The 17,896-nt window shown below is 44.3% G+C and overlaps 1 protein-coding gene across 2 annotated transcripts in view; it reads right to left on the bottom strand.

Annotated features, from left to right (window-relative positions):
* Positions 1–17,896, bottom strand: part of LOC124224831 (protein gustavus) — an 88,048-nt gene that overhangs the window by 11,807 nt on the left and 58,345 nt on the right. The window contains exon 1 of one of the 2 annotated variants that reach the window (XM_069133087.1): positions 16,509–16,602. The exons of the other annotated variant lie outside the window; for it this stretch is intronic. Within the exon in view, the coding sequence (XP_068989188.1) occupies positions 16,509–16,537 (29 nt within the window). The 5' untranslated portion in view covers positions 16,538–16,602. Of the gene's footprint in view, positions 1–16,508; positions 16,603–17,896 lie in introns of those variants that run through there. 2 annotated transcript variants of the gene reach the window in all.

The following is a 17,896-nucleotide window of genomic DNA, read 5'->3' as shown; positions in this document are numbered from 1 at the left end:
TGATGGGCCGCCTTAACGCTGTGACCGTGTAGCAATGCACGATTAATGGAGAGATTGTAGAGTTAGAAAGAATGCGTCAATCTCATCTCACCACTCCCTTAACAATAACAGCGACAGCAAAGCCACTCCCAGCACCAGACGCTTCAAACTCAATTGAAATTGACGAGACAATACCTTCAGATTAAAATACATATAATCGATATTTTTACTGTATTACATTTTACCACGCCATCCCACGCTCTGCGCGCGTAATCTGCATAGCAAAAACGGACTTGGAAACTTTCAAGGATCAATTCTTAACTCGAAACAAAGGTGTTCCGATTCTTTGATCCAACGAATATTCGTACCACTGCAGTCGGGGAATCACAATTTCGGGCCAAATCCGGGTATGTTTAAAAGGCTTCAGAATATGAAAGTTGGAATGCAGCGCACAGAAAGGGGTGTGTGAAAAAACTGATAAAAATGTAAGGTGCGTGATTGCCCGAGGAGAATACCCGGTCGACTATCAAGTCATGCAAGACAGACGTCGACCAGCTGTTTGTCACGGCAAACATGCGCCTGCGTATAAAAAAAAAAAAAAAAAAAAAGTGCATAACGATTAAAAAGGAGACTGCCGTGAATCAGAGAACGTTTCAAAACATGGTCGGGTCGGGTTATAGATATTTCGCAACATGACCGCATATATGCGACAGCAGCGAGCGAACCACGTCGAGTTCAGCTTCAAAGAAATCGGAAAATGTACCATGTGTTTAATACATGGAAAATACTACAACTACGCCGACACTCACTCGCGAAGTAGCCGTAGTTGGATCGGTTTATCCTTCGGATAACCTCTTCTTCGACAATTACATTCGTCGTTATACCCCCCACGCTACACGTGTGTGCCTTATTTATAAATACATTAAACACATACTCGGTCCGATCGTCGTCGACATTTTTACACACCTGACACGCGCCAACGGACGGCGACGACGACGACGACAAGTACTGACTTACTACCTATACGCGACCTTGTTCCGACGACTAATTTCAAGAGATTGCTTCGTAAAAACCAACGTCATGTACCCGCGTACACCAGTTATAATCACACGTATAACATCCGGATGAGATCAATGTGCAAATTCAAGTGAAATATTACAACCTCCACGGACCAGTTACTTAGCAAAAAATGGGAGAAAGGAAAGAACCTGCGATATACCGCATTAATTAAATGTAACTTTGCCGGTGTGGAAGGAAAAAAACCCGATCGAGCCCTGCGAATTTCGCAGTTCCAAGGGCGTGCGATAATTTTATATCTCAGACGTTCAAATTGTCCGCTCGACCTTAGCAATACGTTCTCTGTTTAATCTACCGACAGCGTATAATCGACGACCGACGTATTATTACAAACCCAGCGATACAAATTTGGCGAGAAACAACTTTTGTGCGGTGATGACGAAACGTTCGTCCGTCCATCCGTCCGTACGACCGGCTGCGATCAAATAGGATCCGTCCAGATGTCGAAGATTTTATCAAGGTTTCACCTTCCGTCGAAGGAAAACTGAAAGGTGCGCGATTGCGCGGGTTTCTGGCGCGTTGAATCGTTGCGACGCGGTTCCCCCTTCACTCTGGCAAGCAAGGCATACGCACATCTACGTCTGGCATCCTGTATCGTATTCGATGCACGCACGCACCTTGCGCATGTTCTTTTCCTCGTCTTTTGCTTTTTCTATACCTTTTTACCTCTCCTCGACGACGTGACTTAGTCTCGATTCCTCGTCGCGTGTAGTTCGCTAGAACTTTGAAGAAGCGTTCAAGTTGGCAAATCGCGACACGCGTATCCTTTAGCGTTGGCAACTTTTGTACAACCTCCTCATCGCGACTGCGATCGAGAGGTTGAAATTTCAGACGCGTTCATATCGCGTAAAACCGGTGACACGTACGTCGGACGAAGGCGCGGAGTCCTGCGGAACGCGCGGTCAAACACTAAAGAAACTACTTATACCTAACCGTGATGCTAGACAATGAACAATGTACATTGTTACCAACGGAATCATTGTTAATCCTCAGTCCTCCTCCTCCTGAAACCGTGTTCACATAATTAGGCTGTAAACGGTCGAAGACAATCACCATTGTCTCTCCCTTAACTCCCGAAGTGGTGAAGAGAATTAAATCGGGAGAGGACACGGGGTACATCCAGATCACGGGACTTCCAAACTTGATGCCGATTTTGGAATCGCGTCGCAAGAATTCCTCCCGAATAATTTGCGGCTGCAGTTGCCGCAGTTGCCGCGAGAATGCTTAACCGCCAACGAATTATCATCGTAATTGTTGTTGTTCTTGTTCTTGATTTGCACACATTCCCAAGATGGCGGCAACGCTAGCAGCGCTTGGTAGCCGTGACCTTGTCTGGTCCCGACCCAACAGCCTGCTGCAGCGCACCATTTATACCGGAGTAACACACATCGGCATACATATGAGGAGGCTGCCGCGCGATCGCCAAAGAGTGAATGTAAGTAAAGCCGAATGAATAATGCCTCACGCAGACGCGTTTGATGCAGCGGCGAGCGTGCTTTTCGCGACGTTCGCCAAGGCTGCGGGAAAAACGGCGAGAAATGCAGTAACTGTCGGCAATAATACGCCGAGGATTGTTACCCAATTTATTATAATGCCATTATGTTACGTATGTTTCGAAATGAACGTGCAGTGTTTGAAGGCTCGTTAGTTAGTCTCTCGGTGAGACGCAACAATGTGAGGCCAATTAGTCAACGCCCGATTGCGAGCTTCAAACTAACGTATCTGTACCATCGCACACATGGCGTGGATTATACCTACAGATGAAACTTGATTTCTCCTCGACTCCTTCGGCCAGCAAAGATCAAGGTCAATTACGACTCAATAGCTAAGAGTCTGGCACACACGCGTCACTCGATCACACCAATAAACACCTCGCGTTGTCTCGACCTCCTCTCAGAGTATTTGCCAACGACTGTCGAGCGACGAATGGTGCATTCACAAAAATGCACGGTACGCGGTAACATCGAATCGGATATTCATTTCTGTTGGTTGGTAGGACGAACCTACAGAAATGTCCATTGTCCAGGAGATCAGATAACTACTTTCCACTCGCTCCAGCTACCTGTCGCACCGAACGATGCGTATTTTCGCCAACGCCACTAATCGCTTCTGAGATAATATCGTGTCAATTTACGCACTCATGTTTTTTCTTCTCAATCAATAATACGTCTGCCTTGAAGTGTATCAAGTTCGATGAAGTTGTACCGAATTGATACTGATCAAGCGAACTATTACAATAATGTGACGATGCGTAAACGGATGATGATAGTCGAAGACAAGCCTTCATCGCTGTACCCTAGTTTCTCGTCGTTGTTCTTAACACTCGACTCTCGAAAAAAAAACCACAATAATTTAGAAAAAACTAAATAAATAAAATAAACAATGACAATGTGACTGCCTATGAATCCGTATTCCGCCATTAATCTCCCCGTGAACATGGAAGTTCCGTTGACGATCAGTGTCACTTGGAATACGTATAGAACGCAAAATTTGAGTACCCATCAAAGTTTCCTTTGTCTTGGGCATGATTCTGCATGAGTTTGAGGAGGGTCTGTAGTTCCCTCTCGACGGTTTAAACAGTGAGAAGAGGAGGGAGACGGAGGAGTCATGGCAGAGGAGAGGGCAAGGCAGGGGCGGGGGAAGCGAACGGAAGCCACGAAGTTTCGCCGCAATTCCCCGCGCAAAGGTCTCGCGTTTCACAACGCAACGAGTGTAACTTAACGTTACGCGTTGATCGTGGACGTTGTCGTAGCACATACAGTAGCTGCCGAGCAAAGCACCCTGCATGCGACAACGAGGTACTTGTACTTCCTACAAGGGTCCTCGGTGACCATCGCGCTTCCTGGATGTGCGACCGAGGGCCAGAACTAGCCACACGTGCCAGGTGCATACCTCTGCCACACGGCATACAAAATTTTCAGGGTGGGATGGATGGGACGTTTTTACACCGCGCGTCCTTCCACCGGATGTCTGCGACGCATGCGACATTGACACTTGGCTCGACGCTTCGTTATCCTGGGCGATGATACCTCTTGATGAGAAGCGTCGCTGCCCAACGCTCGACGGCGAGTTTTCCCTGAATTAATTCTTCAGGCCGGAAATATCCTTTTATCGCACAATGAAATTTATAAGCAGGCGAATTTTCTATATTTCAAACAACAGGACAGAACTTTAAGGAATGGAACTGGGATCGGTAAAAAATGATCGAAATCATGCGGTTCTCTTCTGTTTCCTGTAACAACATTTCCGCTCTGACGAAATATTTTCAATCACAACGGTCGGTTTGTAGTAGCAAACCACATCGCTTTAACGGATTTTCCGTGTATTCCCGGTCTCTCGTTTTTTCCCCGTCAGGCAATACCATGACACTAATTCTCCGACATTCTCTTTGACAGTAAAGAAGTGATCCGATCGGTAGAGAACAATGAAGCACAGCGGAAGAAAATCAGCGAGATGTACGATGAAGGAATACGAGAAGTTGTTAAAAGCCAAGATAATAATTCGGTGCACATGTTGCGTGTGTAGAATCGAACGCACGAATATGGTCGGTACTATCGTGTTAGCATCGTGTAACGTGTCTGGTGGCCGTGAATCCAGTGAAAGTATTCCACGATCGCTGCAGCGGAGAACAGCCACCACAGCAAAGCATCGCACACAGAGCTATGCGCAGCCAGGCAAGTGAAAATCGGTGTATCGTTGGCAAGCTGACATTAAACCAACACACACACACACACACACACACACACACACACACACACACACACACACACACACACAAACACACGCCGAGTTGAAAACTTGGCAAGCGCGTTTGGTCGATTGGGCTTTGTCCTTAAAGTCTGGCAACGAAATATGGACTGGAAGCGAACGACGGCGAAGAGAAAGAGAAGTAGGAATGTAGATTTGAGGACTGTATGGGCCGTAGGTCGCTTATAATTGTCCATCTGGCGGTCTAAGGCCCCGTTCGCATCTCCGTCTCGATTAGAGAGACGTCTCTAGCACCGGACGCTACCAATAATAGAACCACTACAGCGCACGGAACACGCGCGCAGTGCGCGCGGCGCGGCGTGGCGCGAACAAAGTCTCATCCCCCTCCTCTTTTCGCTCGGTTGAATGTCGCGAATCGTGATCACCGCACCTAGGTTCATTCATCGCCGAAAGTGGTAGCATGGCAGTTAACAAAACGCGTTTCAGCTCACAAAGGGGGCACCGGGTATCGGGAGGGGGGACCAGCAACCAGGCGTCCGTTAGGCGTTCCAAAAATTGCGTCTGGTGCCGCTGTTCGAGTGGACAAGAGGAGGCTGCATGGAAAGTACCAACGACGATCTCGATCGGGGAGTCGCAGAACCCTGCAACGACTTTAACACAATCCACTCATAGGAAGCTTGTAACTAATTGAAGAGAAGTGGTTACGTCATGCTCCTCGTAACAGCGCCAATTCGAAGTAGCCGCCGTCAAACCAACATTCTGGCGAACGTGACCATTTTACACTCCCAGTGATTTTTCATTTTAGAAACGAACGGATCCCTCGACTGGTTCACGCGATGAAGACCAAGAAGCACCAACGTAAGGTCCCGTCGCGATAGGTCCAGGGCTCATAATAAGCTCTGCAGTTACCAGCGCCGTTTTCTCCCTGCAGTCCATAGAAAGCGTGTGGCGTACCTGAGAGGCTGCTTTTGCGCATGTCAGGGGTCTAAAAGCGGTACCCTGTTCCAGGGCAAGAGCCTTGAACCCGCAGCAACGACAACGTCGTCGAGGCCTTTGGAGCTTGGAGCCGGAGGAAAGAGACCAGCGGCACCCGCATCGCTCGACGAGGGGCCTGCCGTACGGGTCCATTGTGAAGCGTGAACTTCTCTCAGGGGCGAAATTGTGCGTCCGATAGCGCGTTCCGAGGACAAAGACGAGAGAACCGCGGTCTGCTGGTTCCTTATACAGTTTCTGCGGGAGTCCCTGTAACTCGTGAAGAATAAGAGAAAAATATTTGAAAACCGATCTCCTCTCCATTTCGTCTAGATCGGGACACACTGTAACAAGTCGTGAAAGCGACGAAGGTTGTCTGCGACTTGTATAACGAGCAAAAAATAATCAATTTTTATGGTACGTCTGAGCCACGAAATATTACATTTTTATCTTCTTCTTCTTCTTCTCCAAGGTGATATTTTTTGAGGCTTATTCGAACCCTCGAGCAAAGGACGAAGAACGCGATAATTTTTCACCTGCACATTTCCCACGAGTCCTCAGTTTCGCGTCACAAGTCATCGAGATTTCATCACTTCCGGGAATAAGTGGCAAAGTACTTTTGCTAACCCGTGAGCCGTGGTACATTTTTTGGTATGAAGAAACAGGCGACTCGTTGATTGCCGGCAGTGAACCACGATCGTTTGGTGAGTGTTTTTTCGTCTTTACCAAATTGTTATTTCATTTTATTTTCCACAGTTCGACACCGAGACTGCCTGGTCTCTAGGCTAGGCGAGGTCATTGGCCGAGAACGAAATGCCGAAAAGCATTGGAACGCGCAGGTATCCGGAATAACTTTCCAGTTGGTATTACATAGTCCGATTTTAACGCTGCGAGAGCGGTTTCAACATCCATACGCGAGAGGAACGGTATTATGCATACTACACCTAATACTAGCCTCGGGTTCCTGGTCTCTGGTTTCTTGTTATCACGTATCACGTTCCGAACTTCGGTGTGTAAGGCACTCAAAGCTGCTGCTGCACGTGTCTGCACGACTGGCGGAAATGGAAAGACACCCGTGACTGAATTATACAGGCGAAGAACTGTTTACGTTCACTTAACACCTCCGCTCTTCGTTCAACAACGAACGCCTAGCGACAATCGAATCGAGTTTATTCCAGGTGGTCGACGAGGAGCGATGCTTTGACCTTGGCGGCAGATACCCTGCACCGTTGCATTCCTCTCTCTCTCTCTCTCTCTCTCTTTCTTGCATCCTATCTCTTTCTTGCATCCTATCTCTTTCTTGCATCCTATCTCTTTTTATCGGTTCTTTTGCGCTTCTTTCATCGTCCCTCTGCCCATTCGTTCGTTCGGTCCTACGAAGCGACCGAAGAGTCCCACGACCCTTGGGTTGTCTGACAGGCAGACAGCAGGCTCGATGGCTGACTTGGCTGGCTTGAATTCCCTTCTCTCCCTCGTGGGCTTCCATCAACCGTTCGAAAAACATCAGACCTCCCTTCTTTCTCCCTCCTTACCGGCCAAAGTATCGGATCAGACAAAGGAAGAACGGAGCTTGCACAAAAGATCATCAGTCTGAAGCTGGCTAGCGAGGATTCACAGGCGAAGAATAAGATTCTTTTCCGAAAGGGAGGATGCACGTACGTGTGGATTAAATGTACAGTGTAGGTAAAACTCCGGTTTGCAGCCAACTGTATCATCATCGTCCCCTCTGCAGCAGCAGCAGCAGCGCCAAAGAGAAATGACTCAGGAATATCACATACACAAATCACTCGCACGAATCTTATGGGGATAGAGCAAGCTAACCGCTTTTTCATCCTCTCTTCGATTCTTGCAACAAAGAATCAGTTCAGGCGTAAATATACATACATATAAAAATACGCACATCGTTCAATATCTTCTGTTCCAATGGAATCGGCTGTTCACAATGATAACACCTGTCTTGCGTAAATATATACCGTGTATGCAATACACGTATATATAAAATCCGCAGTGCCGATTAACCGGCGATTGACTACGATAAGGCGTGTTCCGTTCAGAGTGCAGATTACGATTAAACTTTCCGCCCGTATAAGTATACATCACTCCTAATTCATTCCGGTATTGAATCTATGCCGAAGACTATCGATGAAACTGTTACGACGATACCGCGAATGGATACCGTCCGAATTTACCAGCGTAATTTTCATCCCATAAGCGTCGATAAGATGGATAAGAGAAAGAAAGGAAAAAAAAAGGAGAAAAACAAAAAATAGAAAAATAATCACAACAAAAGACTGAAATCAGCGACTGGGTTCTCAGGCCGGAGCATTGGAGAGGAAGCCAGTCGCACAAACACGTTTTATCGGCCGGGTTGCGTCAAGCCTCGAGCATACGGCGGCCCCCATATCGGTCGAAGCCCTCGAGCTGGGCGTCGTATTAGATACGGCGATAACGGACAGAGTGGCTGCAGCAACGGCATAGCGGCGGCGCATGTGCAGCCTGCCCCTTTGCGACATAGTAATACTTACGAGGTTTTCTTTTGATGCTCGCCGTTTCTTTGACGTCGCTGCTGTTGCTGCTGCCGCTGCATCGACGGGGATAGAATTTCCTCAGGATCGGGATCGCGAGGTAAGCGACTGCAGTTGAGCGGGAGGAAGGAACGAAACGAGTCGTGGTTCTTGCGGAGCGGCAACAAAGCCTCCGCTCGACGCATTAAACCAGCAAACCGAAGTCGAGACGAGACGAGACGAGACGAGATGGTTTAATAGTTTCGTAAAAACTGACCGTCTTGAAACTACGGTAAGAAACTGGGAGAGAATAAATGCGCTGCATGGCAGCCGGGCGTCGCGACGCTTCGACGACTCGCCTCGAGTTCTTTGCTCGCGCTTTGTGCGGACCGAGTGTGCGTATACATGTACCTACTTCCAACTAACGAGGGAAGATAAACCGCAGAGAATTTCTTTCGACGTCGAAAATTTATAACCAAAACATGCCAGTCTTTCACAGCGTTTCAACTCACTGTTATCAGTTTCTACAATGTTCACGATTTATTAGCAAATTGGTTGATAGAAGAGGAAACAAAAAATAAACGGTCGTTTCTAAATCGAAGTAGAGTTTTCTTCATACCTATTTCTGATGTATTCTCGATTCTGGAGAATAAATTCTGGCACTGAGCTATGCGTCAAGAAATTTGTCTACTGTAACGAGAAATATCAATTATTGCAAGGTAAGTAGGCGGTTTACATACGTAACAAAAAAATTCCTTTTACGGGAGTGTTTAACCTGCGTTTCCGATTACGATTACGATCCAAAATTCGAAATTTTATCGACACGTGAACAGTTTGGTTTTTCGATATCGGGGGAGGGGGTGTTTTTATGAAAGCGGGACCACCATTGGCAATATATTACCAATATATATATATTGCTAATAATTCACACATCGATGTATCGAAAAATTACGTACGTGCAAAAAGTTTTGCGTAATTATCGGCTGGTGGATTAGAATATGCGGGGTGAGGGTGATTTTAGGCGGACGAAACTGATGTAGATCGACAGCGATTAATTAGAGAATAAATCTCGCGTTGGAATATTTCGAGTTCAGCTTCACTTGCACTATTTTTACGGTTGATGCAAAAAAATTTGTTTTTCCTTAATCAAAGAGCGTTCAATCAGCGACGAATTCTTCAATTTGTAAGCTTAACTGAGGTGATTAACGATAAGATTAAGCGGCGACCTGCAGGTCAGCTTCAAGCGCACGTCGATATCAATATTTCCCACTACTTTTTCCCAAACTCCCAAATACGTAATAAAGTTTATCAACTGCGTAACTTTTTCGCACCGATTTGCATATTCATGAATTTTATCGATAATTTAAATAACCCATTATTATTCCATGGATTCAAAGTGTTAAAATAACCACGCGCGAATGTCAGCTGCGAAATAATTACACATCTCCTATTAAAATTTTAGAAATCCAATATTTGCAACTTTTACCACAATACCAAACCTCACCATCTAATTTTCAGTCTCTCTCTAAATTTTCTCCGTAAATTTTTCTTATTCTTTTCCACTCCGCGACACGTAGGAAGACGAAAATTATACAGCGATTATTCGTGAAACGAAAACTCGTCGTCGTCGTCGTCGCAAAGGTGTGTTTGCACATATGCATGCATGCCTGTGCGTAAATGTGTGTTTGTGTGTGTGTGTGTGTGTGGCAAGAGTCGCGCAGTTTCACAAATGGGTCAGCGAGCAGAGCCCGGGTGTCTGTCTGTCTGTTTGGTAATATATTTGCCGTCGCGCTTACGAAAACGTTCTCTTTGCGTGCCCGAGCCAACGGCGCGTGCTGCTGCCCCGAGTCGTGTGCGTCTCGTCTCCGTCGTTTAAAAAAGTTATTAAAGAAGCGAGGACCGCCAACGCAAGGGCCAAGTCCCGTCCAATTTTCGCGCCGCGTTTCTCCGTCATCCCATTCAAACACCGGACTCCATTTTCAGCCTCCGTTACAGTTACCCGCTCCACAGCACGAGTGTTTCCCACGGTTTCTGTATCCCTTGATTTCTCTCAACAATTTTCGTTTAAAATTGGCAAATTTATTTCTGCACGTCTTTCCATTCATCGCATCGATAATGTGAGAATATACCTGTACGGCAACGGATAACACATGACTGGCGGTTTGCCACATAGACGACGGGACTTCGTCGCCCACGTGCTTTTTCATGCCGCGTCGTCGTTGCCCGCCAGGATAAACTTCCCGCGTCGTGGAGTTTATTTTATCTTGCGTCACGCGAGCGACGAAAATCACGGAAATTTCAAGCAAGATTGGTGCGTAGGCAGCCGGTCATTTGCCTCAATTCAATTTTCAACGGTCAATTTTCTATAATATCGGCAACGGGAAACGAAGAGTAACGAGTTTTGACCAGCGTGCAATGCGATGTTAGCGTAGTTTGGTACACGCGGTAAGCGATGTTAAAACCATCAACACAAATTTCGCAACATCTTGCCCGACGCCTCTAAACACACATTACGGTCCCGTATCCATACCTGACATATTTGTTTTTCCTCTTTCCAACGAATGCAAAAGATACATTTTATTCTATTTGCTTAGTTCAATCCATCCACGGTACGTATACCGTGTTTTTTTCTTCTTTTTTTTTTCTCACCGAGACGGGCGATAAACTCAAAGTCAATGGGAACAGATGAAAATTTCTTTTACAGAAATTTTTCACGCCTGCGTGTATAATCTTTCAATAATAGCTATACAACGAATAATTATAATTTTCATATAACCGGTAGCTCGAGAGTGAAGGTAGAAGAATAAATAAATCGTTATACCTCTTGGTTAGATTATTAATTAACCTACGCAACGCTTTGCGTCGTCTCGTCGACGGCTAAATCGCGCTAAAAGAAATACTTTACGATCGACCATAGACGATGCGTTGCGAATTCTTCACACGTGGCGAAACATCTTCGCTCAAAGAGTAATTAAGTCCAACACTCACGTAGATACATATTACATACATATACGATTTTGGCGGTCGTCGCAGCGTTGCGGCAATCAATGAGCCCGCTGCACGTTCTATTCTTCATCAACGGAGATCGTCTCGTCAAAAGTATTTAAACTCTGGCGTGATAACGTTTGTTTCGACGATAGAATTTCAACGAACAATCTTTAAGAAAGATGGCAAAAAAATTGGAGCAATCGTATAGAATAAACCTTTTTTTTTTCTTGTAATTTAGCTCGAACAAATTTCATTTCGTTCCATCACAATGATGTATCAATTATTGGTATCCGTTATATTCCATTGTAGTTATAAAGTAATGATTTATTTATCAAGAGGTTTTGTATAAGAATAAAATATCATCGTTCAATCAGAAAATTGATTGTTCAACAGGTTAGATGTAATTTGATTTTTTTTATTTTTCATCACGTACGACTGACAGCTCATCCGGCCGCGTCGATCGTACGAGTATTTAATTCGGTTAGCAAAACAAGCAAGAAACCGTGACAACTAAGAAAGCAGTTATCGTTTCTGCGGGCGAAGAGGAGAACAGACGGATCTTACAATTAGCCGCGACGCCTCCGAAATGTCTTTCACTTTAGAAGGTTGGAATGTTCAGGATAGTTGGACGCCTGCCTGCCTGTTCGCCGTTTGCTAAACCCAGTAGAACGTCGTTCCCTGGTAGCTAGGCCAGAAGCATGCCTCGTCTCACGATAATTTACATGGTAGTTCGTTCCATCAACGATCAGCGACCGTCGACCTTATCCAATAAAATAAATCCCCTAGAAGCGAAGTATGTACAACAAGAAAAAATAAATAAAAATTTACCGATACTAACGTTCGCGAGAATATAGGATCTGATAGTGAGTAGGCGTTGGAAAGAATAATTATCATTATTATTACTTATTTATTCCGGTTTTCAAGTATAGGTGTTTATATTGAAATTGTTGAATTCGTCGAAGTTGGTCAGATTTTTCGGCTACCCACCCATCGTAATCAGAAAAATATTGACATCCTACAGGCATTAGGCGTTTACATGTTCGCCATTGCAGAGTAAGTGATATCAGGTATTTATATCGCCATTTACAACTTTACGATATAGAACAATTTCTTTTTGCAACATGAATGTTTGACTCTGTTACGTATTCCGTAGAAGCGGTTGCAAGCAAATTGGATGTCCGAGTCACGTCCAGACTTGCGCCATGGATTCGCATTAACGGACGACCGGTTCCCGTCTAATTAATAAAGTACAACGTGCCGCTTCATAGAAGCAAGTTGCTAACTGGAAGAAGGGCGACGATTGAATTGAACCAGCTGCCGTTGGGGGCTCTGATCTGTTGTTACGACGACGAAACCACTCGTCGTCGTCGTCATCGTCGTCGATGGTTTATAGGTAGGTATAAAAGCCGATGGACAAACAGTTTGGAGTATATAGCGTTGCTATTTTCAGTTGCAAATAAAATAAAACTCGACCGCCTATACCTTCTTCCTCTCATCCATTGATTGGTTCAGAAAACCGCGCCTATAATTCTTCTGATTTATGCAGGTACGTGCATAATATACACGCAGTAGTATCAACATATCATTTCCGGAATTCCATCAAATTTTGAAAAACGGGAAACGGCGGCTCTGCACCCTAAAAATTATAATGTCGTCTCGTTTATAATCCGCTCCCCCCTAAAATCTCTAAAATTATCCACCGACTCGCAACTGCTCCAAGTCGAATTCTTCACGTTCTAAGGATACCGAAAATCACTTCTTTTCATTCGTTGATTACAATTTTTACAAATTCTCAAACATCTGAAAACGTACATCTGTGAATCGAAGGTTATTAATTCTACCTTCCAATTTGGCTACACCGTTGCCATGAATTTCTAAAAAATGATGAAGATTGAACGGATGTAGGTACTTGGAACCGAAACAGACACCCAAGTTCGTAACGTGTCATCTGTTTTTTACGTGCGCAATCCGCGCGTTACGTCCACCATTTGTAGCGATTTTACAAGCTGGCTGATTAGGGTCCGATTAGCGTCATCGACAGCCGCTAATCTAAATCCATTAAACTCGCCGGTGCAGAGGGAGAGGAGGGCTACAAACTATCTTGAGTTGCCACGATCAGCTGACCGTTATCTCCAGCCTCTGGATTGGTTAGCGAAATTAACGTATATCCATAATATTTTGCTCGTGCGAAAAGGTTACGCGATATTATTGTACGTATACGCCGAATTTTGGCGAGAGTTTTTCAAGAGTGTATAAAGCATTGAGTGAATGGTTTATTCTCGGAGAGTAGAACGACTCTCGCTGTCCAATCGATCAAATTTCATTCGAAAAACGTACGTCAACTGCAAAGACATATCGAATACTTGCAAAATGAATTAACTTCCCACTGTTTCTGCCCCCCAAAAAATATATATTATTACTGGTATACAGAAGTGTGTGAATTTTTTACACGCAAATTTGAAAAATTGAGATTTAGACTGTACGTAGAATTTCAGTGGAAAAAAACAAAATGATGATACTTCGATACTTTTGTTCAAACTTATTATATTCTTTCAATTCCTTGCTGCTCCGAATGGTTTCCGAACATAATCCTTGATTCGACCGTAATATTTAATTCCGAATATGTGAAAATCGCCCGACAATTAAGACTCCCATCTGCGTGCCAAATGTTTTTTGAAATTCAGCTGAGACCAAACTGCGACTACTACGCGATACGGTCGCGTGGAATTCACACATGTTTCCTTTCGTTCCCGCGTTTTTTTTTTCTTCTTCTCTTCTCCTTGAAGATTGGATGATGAATCGAGAATATGCATCCGGTCTACGCGCGAACCACAAGACATGACGAATCTTAAAACTCGGTTAATTTAACCTATAAAATATCTGGGTTCAAAAATAAGAATTTTTTAGATATCGTTTTGTTTTTAATTATACACGTATATTGATATATATATATATATATGTATATGTGGAGTTACGTCGAGTTTGCGATGTAGGTACACGTGTGCCGCGGTAAGACTAGCCTGTAAGGTATTTCGAGTGAGTGTCCGTCCGTCCTTCCTCCTCCCTCTTCCCTCCTCGCTCCACCGTCCTCCCACCTCCGTCACCGACATGCTTCGCGTCTTCCCGAAGCACAAAGCGTGCACGGATGCATCCTGCCAAGCAGGCTGTCGGTGGGACTGAAGCCGGGCCGAACCTGCCTCGACTTTGTCTAGATGACGACGATGAAGACGAGGACGGTGGATATGGGTGTGGAATTCGAGGCACAGACCGAGCCTTTGTAACCAGTTACAACCGGCGTTAAAGGAAGGGAAAATGACAGAAGTAGGAGAAGAAGAAAAAGAAGAAGAACAAGAAGAAGAAGAAGAAGAGACGACGAAGAAGAAGGGTGCGTCAAGAAGAAAGAGAAAAATTGCGGCGAAAAAATTAATGCGCATAAACACTTGCGGGTCGAGATTATAATTTTAAATGCACATAACGCGTTGGAACGGAGGAAAAAAACGTAGAGGTGGTTTTATCGCGTTTATTGACCTGCCACCGCCAGTTTCATACTTCTCTACACGCCGCTCAAACGAAGGTCAGTGTCTCGACTTCACCTGGGCCTTAACCCGGAGATCAAGTCGTCTGAGGCGAATCGTCGTCAAGCTTTCCGATATCGAACCTGCACCGAATACATAAATCTTGAATCCCTGAATCTACTCGAAAGCCTTTTTCATCCCCGTTTGTATTCTGATTACTCCGATCCTGATATCGACGATGTTTTACCTACTTTAAGGCCTAAAATTGGAAAATTCGGGATAATGCTTATCCGTGAAGGATATATATCCATTGTCTTTGTCAGCGGTACGATTTTTACGATCGGTGGTAAGCGATTGAATTATGAATTTTGGAGCGAGGTTCGTCGTCGTGGCAACGATCAATTTCGCGGATGATAAATAGAGGAAATGGGCGACGATCGTGCGGGTTTAGTGGCAGACGTGTTATTGCGTTACACGTACGTGGAGAAGGAAGAGGAAGAGAAAAGGGATGTGGGGGGGGGGGGAGGGGGAGGAGAATTGCCCGTGGTTCACAGTCGTCGTCTGCGAGTAGCTGTCGCTTGTGTAAAACGCATCTGAATCTTGAAAAAGGCGTGTGTAACACCATCCGAATAAACACTACATATATACAGTATATACACATGTCCAAGTTGCAAAATAAAATTATGACGTTATGTTATTATTTATTCTCGACATCTTGGCTTTTCTAAAGGATTCGGCCCTGGCAACGACGATCGAATAAGCCAACTTTGTGAAACGCGATATAATTCTTAATACCGTACGAGATAAAAATACAAGACTGAAGTTAGTAACGTTGACGTAATGAAACATTCGGATTAAAATTCACTACTCAGAAATTATATATATATATATATATATATATATGTAAGTATGTAAGTGACTTTGAAGTAGTCAAGTTTTTCAAAATATGATTACGTTTTACCTTGATTCTTATTTACTGCATTTCAAAAATTTCTAAAATTGTTGAACAACGATTTTTTTCGAAACGTGAATCGTCATTGTCGTTGCAATAACGTTACTAACTTCAGCCTATTATAAAAGTTCTTTGAACGGCTTTGCGTTTGAATTCAACCAAGGTATTGGCGCAGATTTCAAACAATTACAAAACAAAGTTATCGTCGTTATCGTTCGATTCTATCCAGCGGTCAAGTCACAGAACAGCCGTTATATATAATAAACAATAAACTTCTATCAACTATCTGAAGTACCTGACCGGGTCACCCACTGAAGCTTGGTTTCGTAGGTGTACATACCACGTTTGTTTCCTTGCTTTCCCGCCAAATATTTCTTTCGCGCAATATTCTTATTAAACACCGTACAGGCAACGAAACTTTCGATATACTATTTGCAAAAACCGAACAACGTTGTCGAACACCGTACATCGAAGATTGTGAAAAACGTAGCTTTGTCGTATGCACCTTTACAAGTTCAGATCACACTGCCTGCTGTTATCGGTTGATTTAATCTCTGCGTTGGAATAATAATAACAATCACACGTTATAACGTAAACAGAATAGATAAACTTATGGAATGAAGGAGAAACGAAAGCAGCCAAAAATTATGCATTATTTTTAACACTAATCACTTTTCATTAAAATGGAGAGAAAGGAACGACGGCGTTCATCATCTCCTACTCGCACAAGAATCACCGAGTAGAATATCACACGCTGTATTTATGAAAGCAATTTGTGGTAATGAAAAAATAACCTTTCGGTCTAGCACTTACGTTCGTCGCGCCTTCACTGCCCAATCCATATCGCGTACGTATCCAACTGTTTCACAATTTTGTTTATCGTTTTTTTTTTTCTATTTGTTTTTCTCTCCCCCCCCCCTCCCGCCCTAACTCTCGCCGATGCTGCTTGCGCGTTTGGGTATAGGAGTTTGTTGATTTGTGAAATAAAAAAAAATAATTAAAAATTCCCCACTTTTTCCTTTATATTATTACAAATACCTCGTTTCTATTGCACTCGCGGAGACACATAAAAATGAACACACACACACACACACTTAGGAGCACCACTTCCTCCGTATAATCTTGTTACTTCTTGTCGTATCTGAGATTATTATTATTATTATTATTATTATTATTCTTGTTGTTACTATAATTTTTCATACAATAACAATCATTAACCACCGCTCGATACGTAAATTAACTCACGTCGCACAGAACTGATGATAAAGTTGCTATTATTACGTTCTATGATTAATAACAAAATAAAATACAATCTCAAACATAAATCACAAATATCATTTCTTCTTGTTTCTCTCATTTATTCGATTTACTATTGTCGTTATTATTATTATTTTTATAAGACGACGAAACACACTGCAGACTAAATCAGCTCCAAGTGTTTATAATCATGTTGACGAATATATCGATAACGTTGTTACATCTTTCCTTCCACATTGGTTGACAGTATAAAACATGCATGAGTGTGTATGCGTGCGTGCGGGGGAATAAAAGTGAAGAGAGAATGGGAATACAAAAAAAAAATTAACTATTCCAACAATCACCACGCCAAAATATCCCCCTGTCTCAGGGCCACGACGCTGCCACTGTGACGGCCCAGCGCTGACTGAAGGCTTCGTAAGAACCGCGGCGGCGTCGCGCGCGCATCCAGAGAGGCGGCTAGTCAAGGAGGGGCGGCAGAACCACGAGGGGTGGGAAAAACGGGGAGAGGGGTGGGGTGGGGGCCATGCGTTACGCACAACTCCGCGATCCTGGGACCTGGACAACTCCCGGTGCCGCGGGTTCGCCGGACGGACGGTTGCATCGGGTTTGTTGTAATCGAAGGATCTCGTGTTTGGACTTGGATGGAAACGCTGGTGTCGTTCCTCGTACCCTCGAGACCCGGGAGCAGCTTGGCCATACTTGAGGTAAAAGGAACTTCTTTGGATCTCTTGGAGTTGGTCGTAAGGCTCCGAGGTTAAACCAATGACAAATGCCTCCGCTGTTGCTGACGGTGAAGGGAAAGGTGAAAGCACCTCGTCGACACGAATCGAAGGTCTGTTGCCTCGCATGCACGCATGCATGCTGCTGCTGCTGCTGCTGGTGATGTTTGCTGCTTCCTTCGTCCCGTATCACTTTGTAGTTCGAAAGTACTTTTGTTATTG

Source organism: Neodiprion pinetum, chromosome 1, assembly GCF_021155775.2.
Source record: "Neodiprion pinetum isolate iyNeoPine1 chromosome 1, iyNeoPine1.2, whole genome shotgun sequence".
Lineage (NCBI taxonomy): Eukaryota > Metazoa > Arthropoda > Insecta > Hymenoptera > Diprionidae > Neodiprion > Neodiprion pinetum.
The sequence above is the reverse complement of the archived record's forward strand: the minus strand, read 5'-3'. Positions and strand labels throughout refer to the sequence as shown.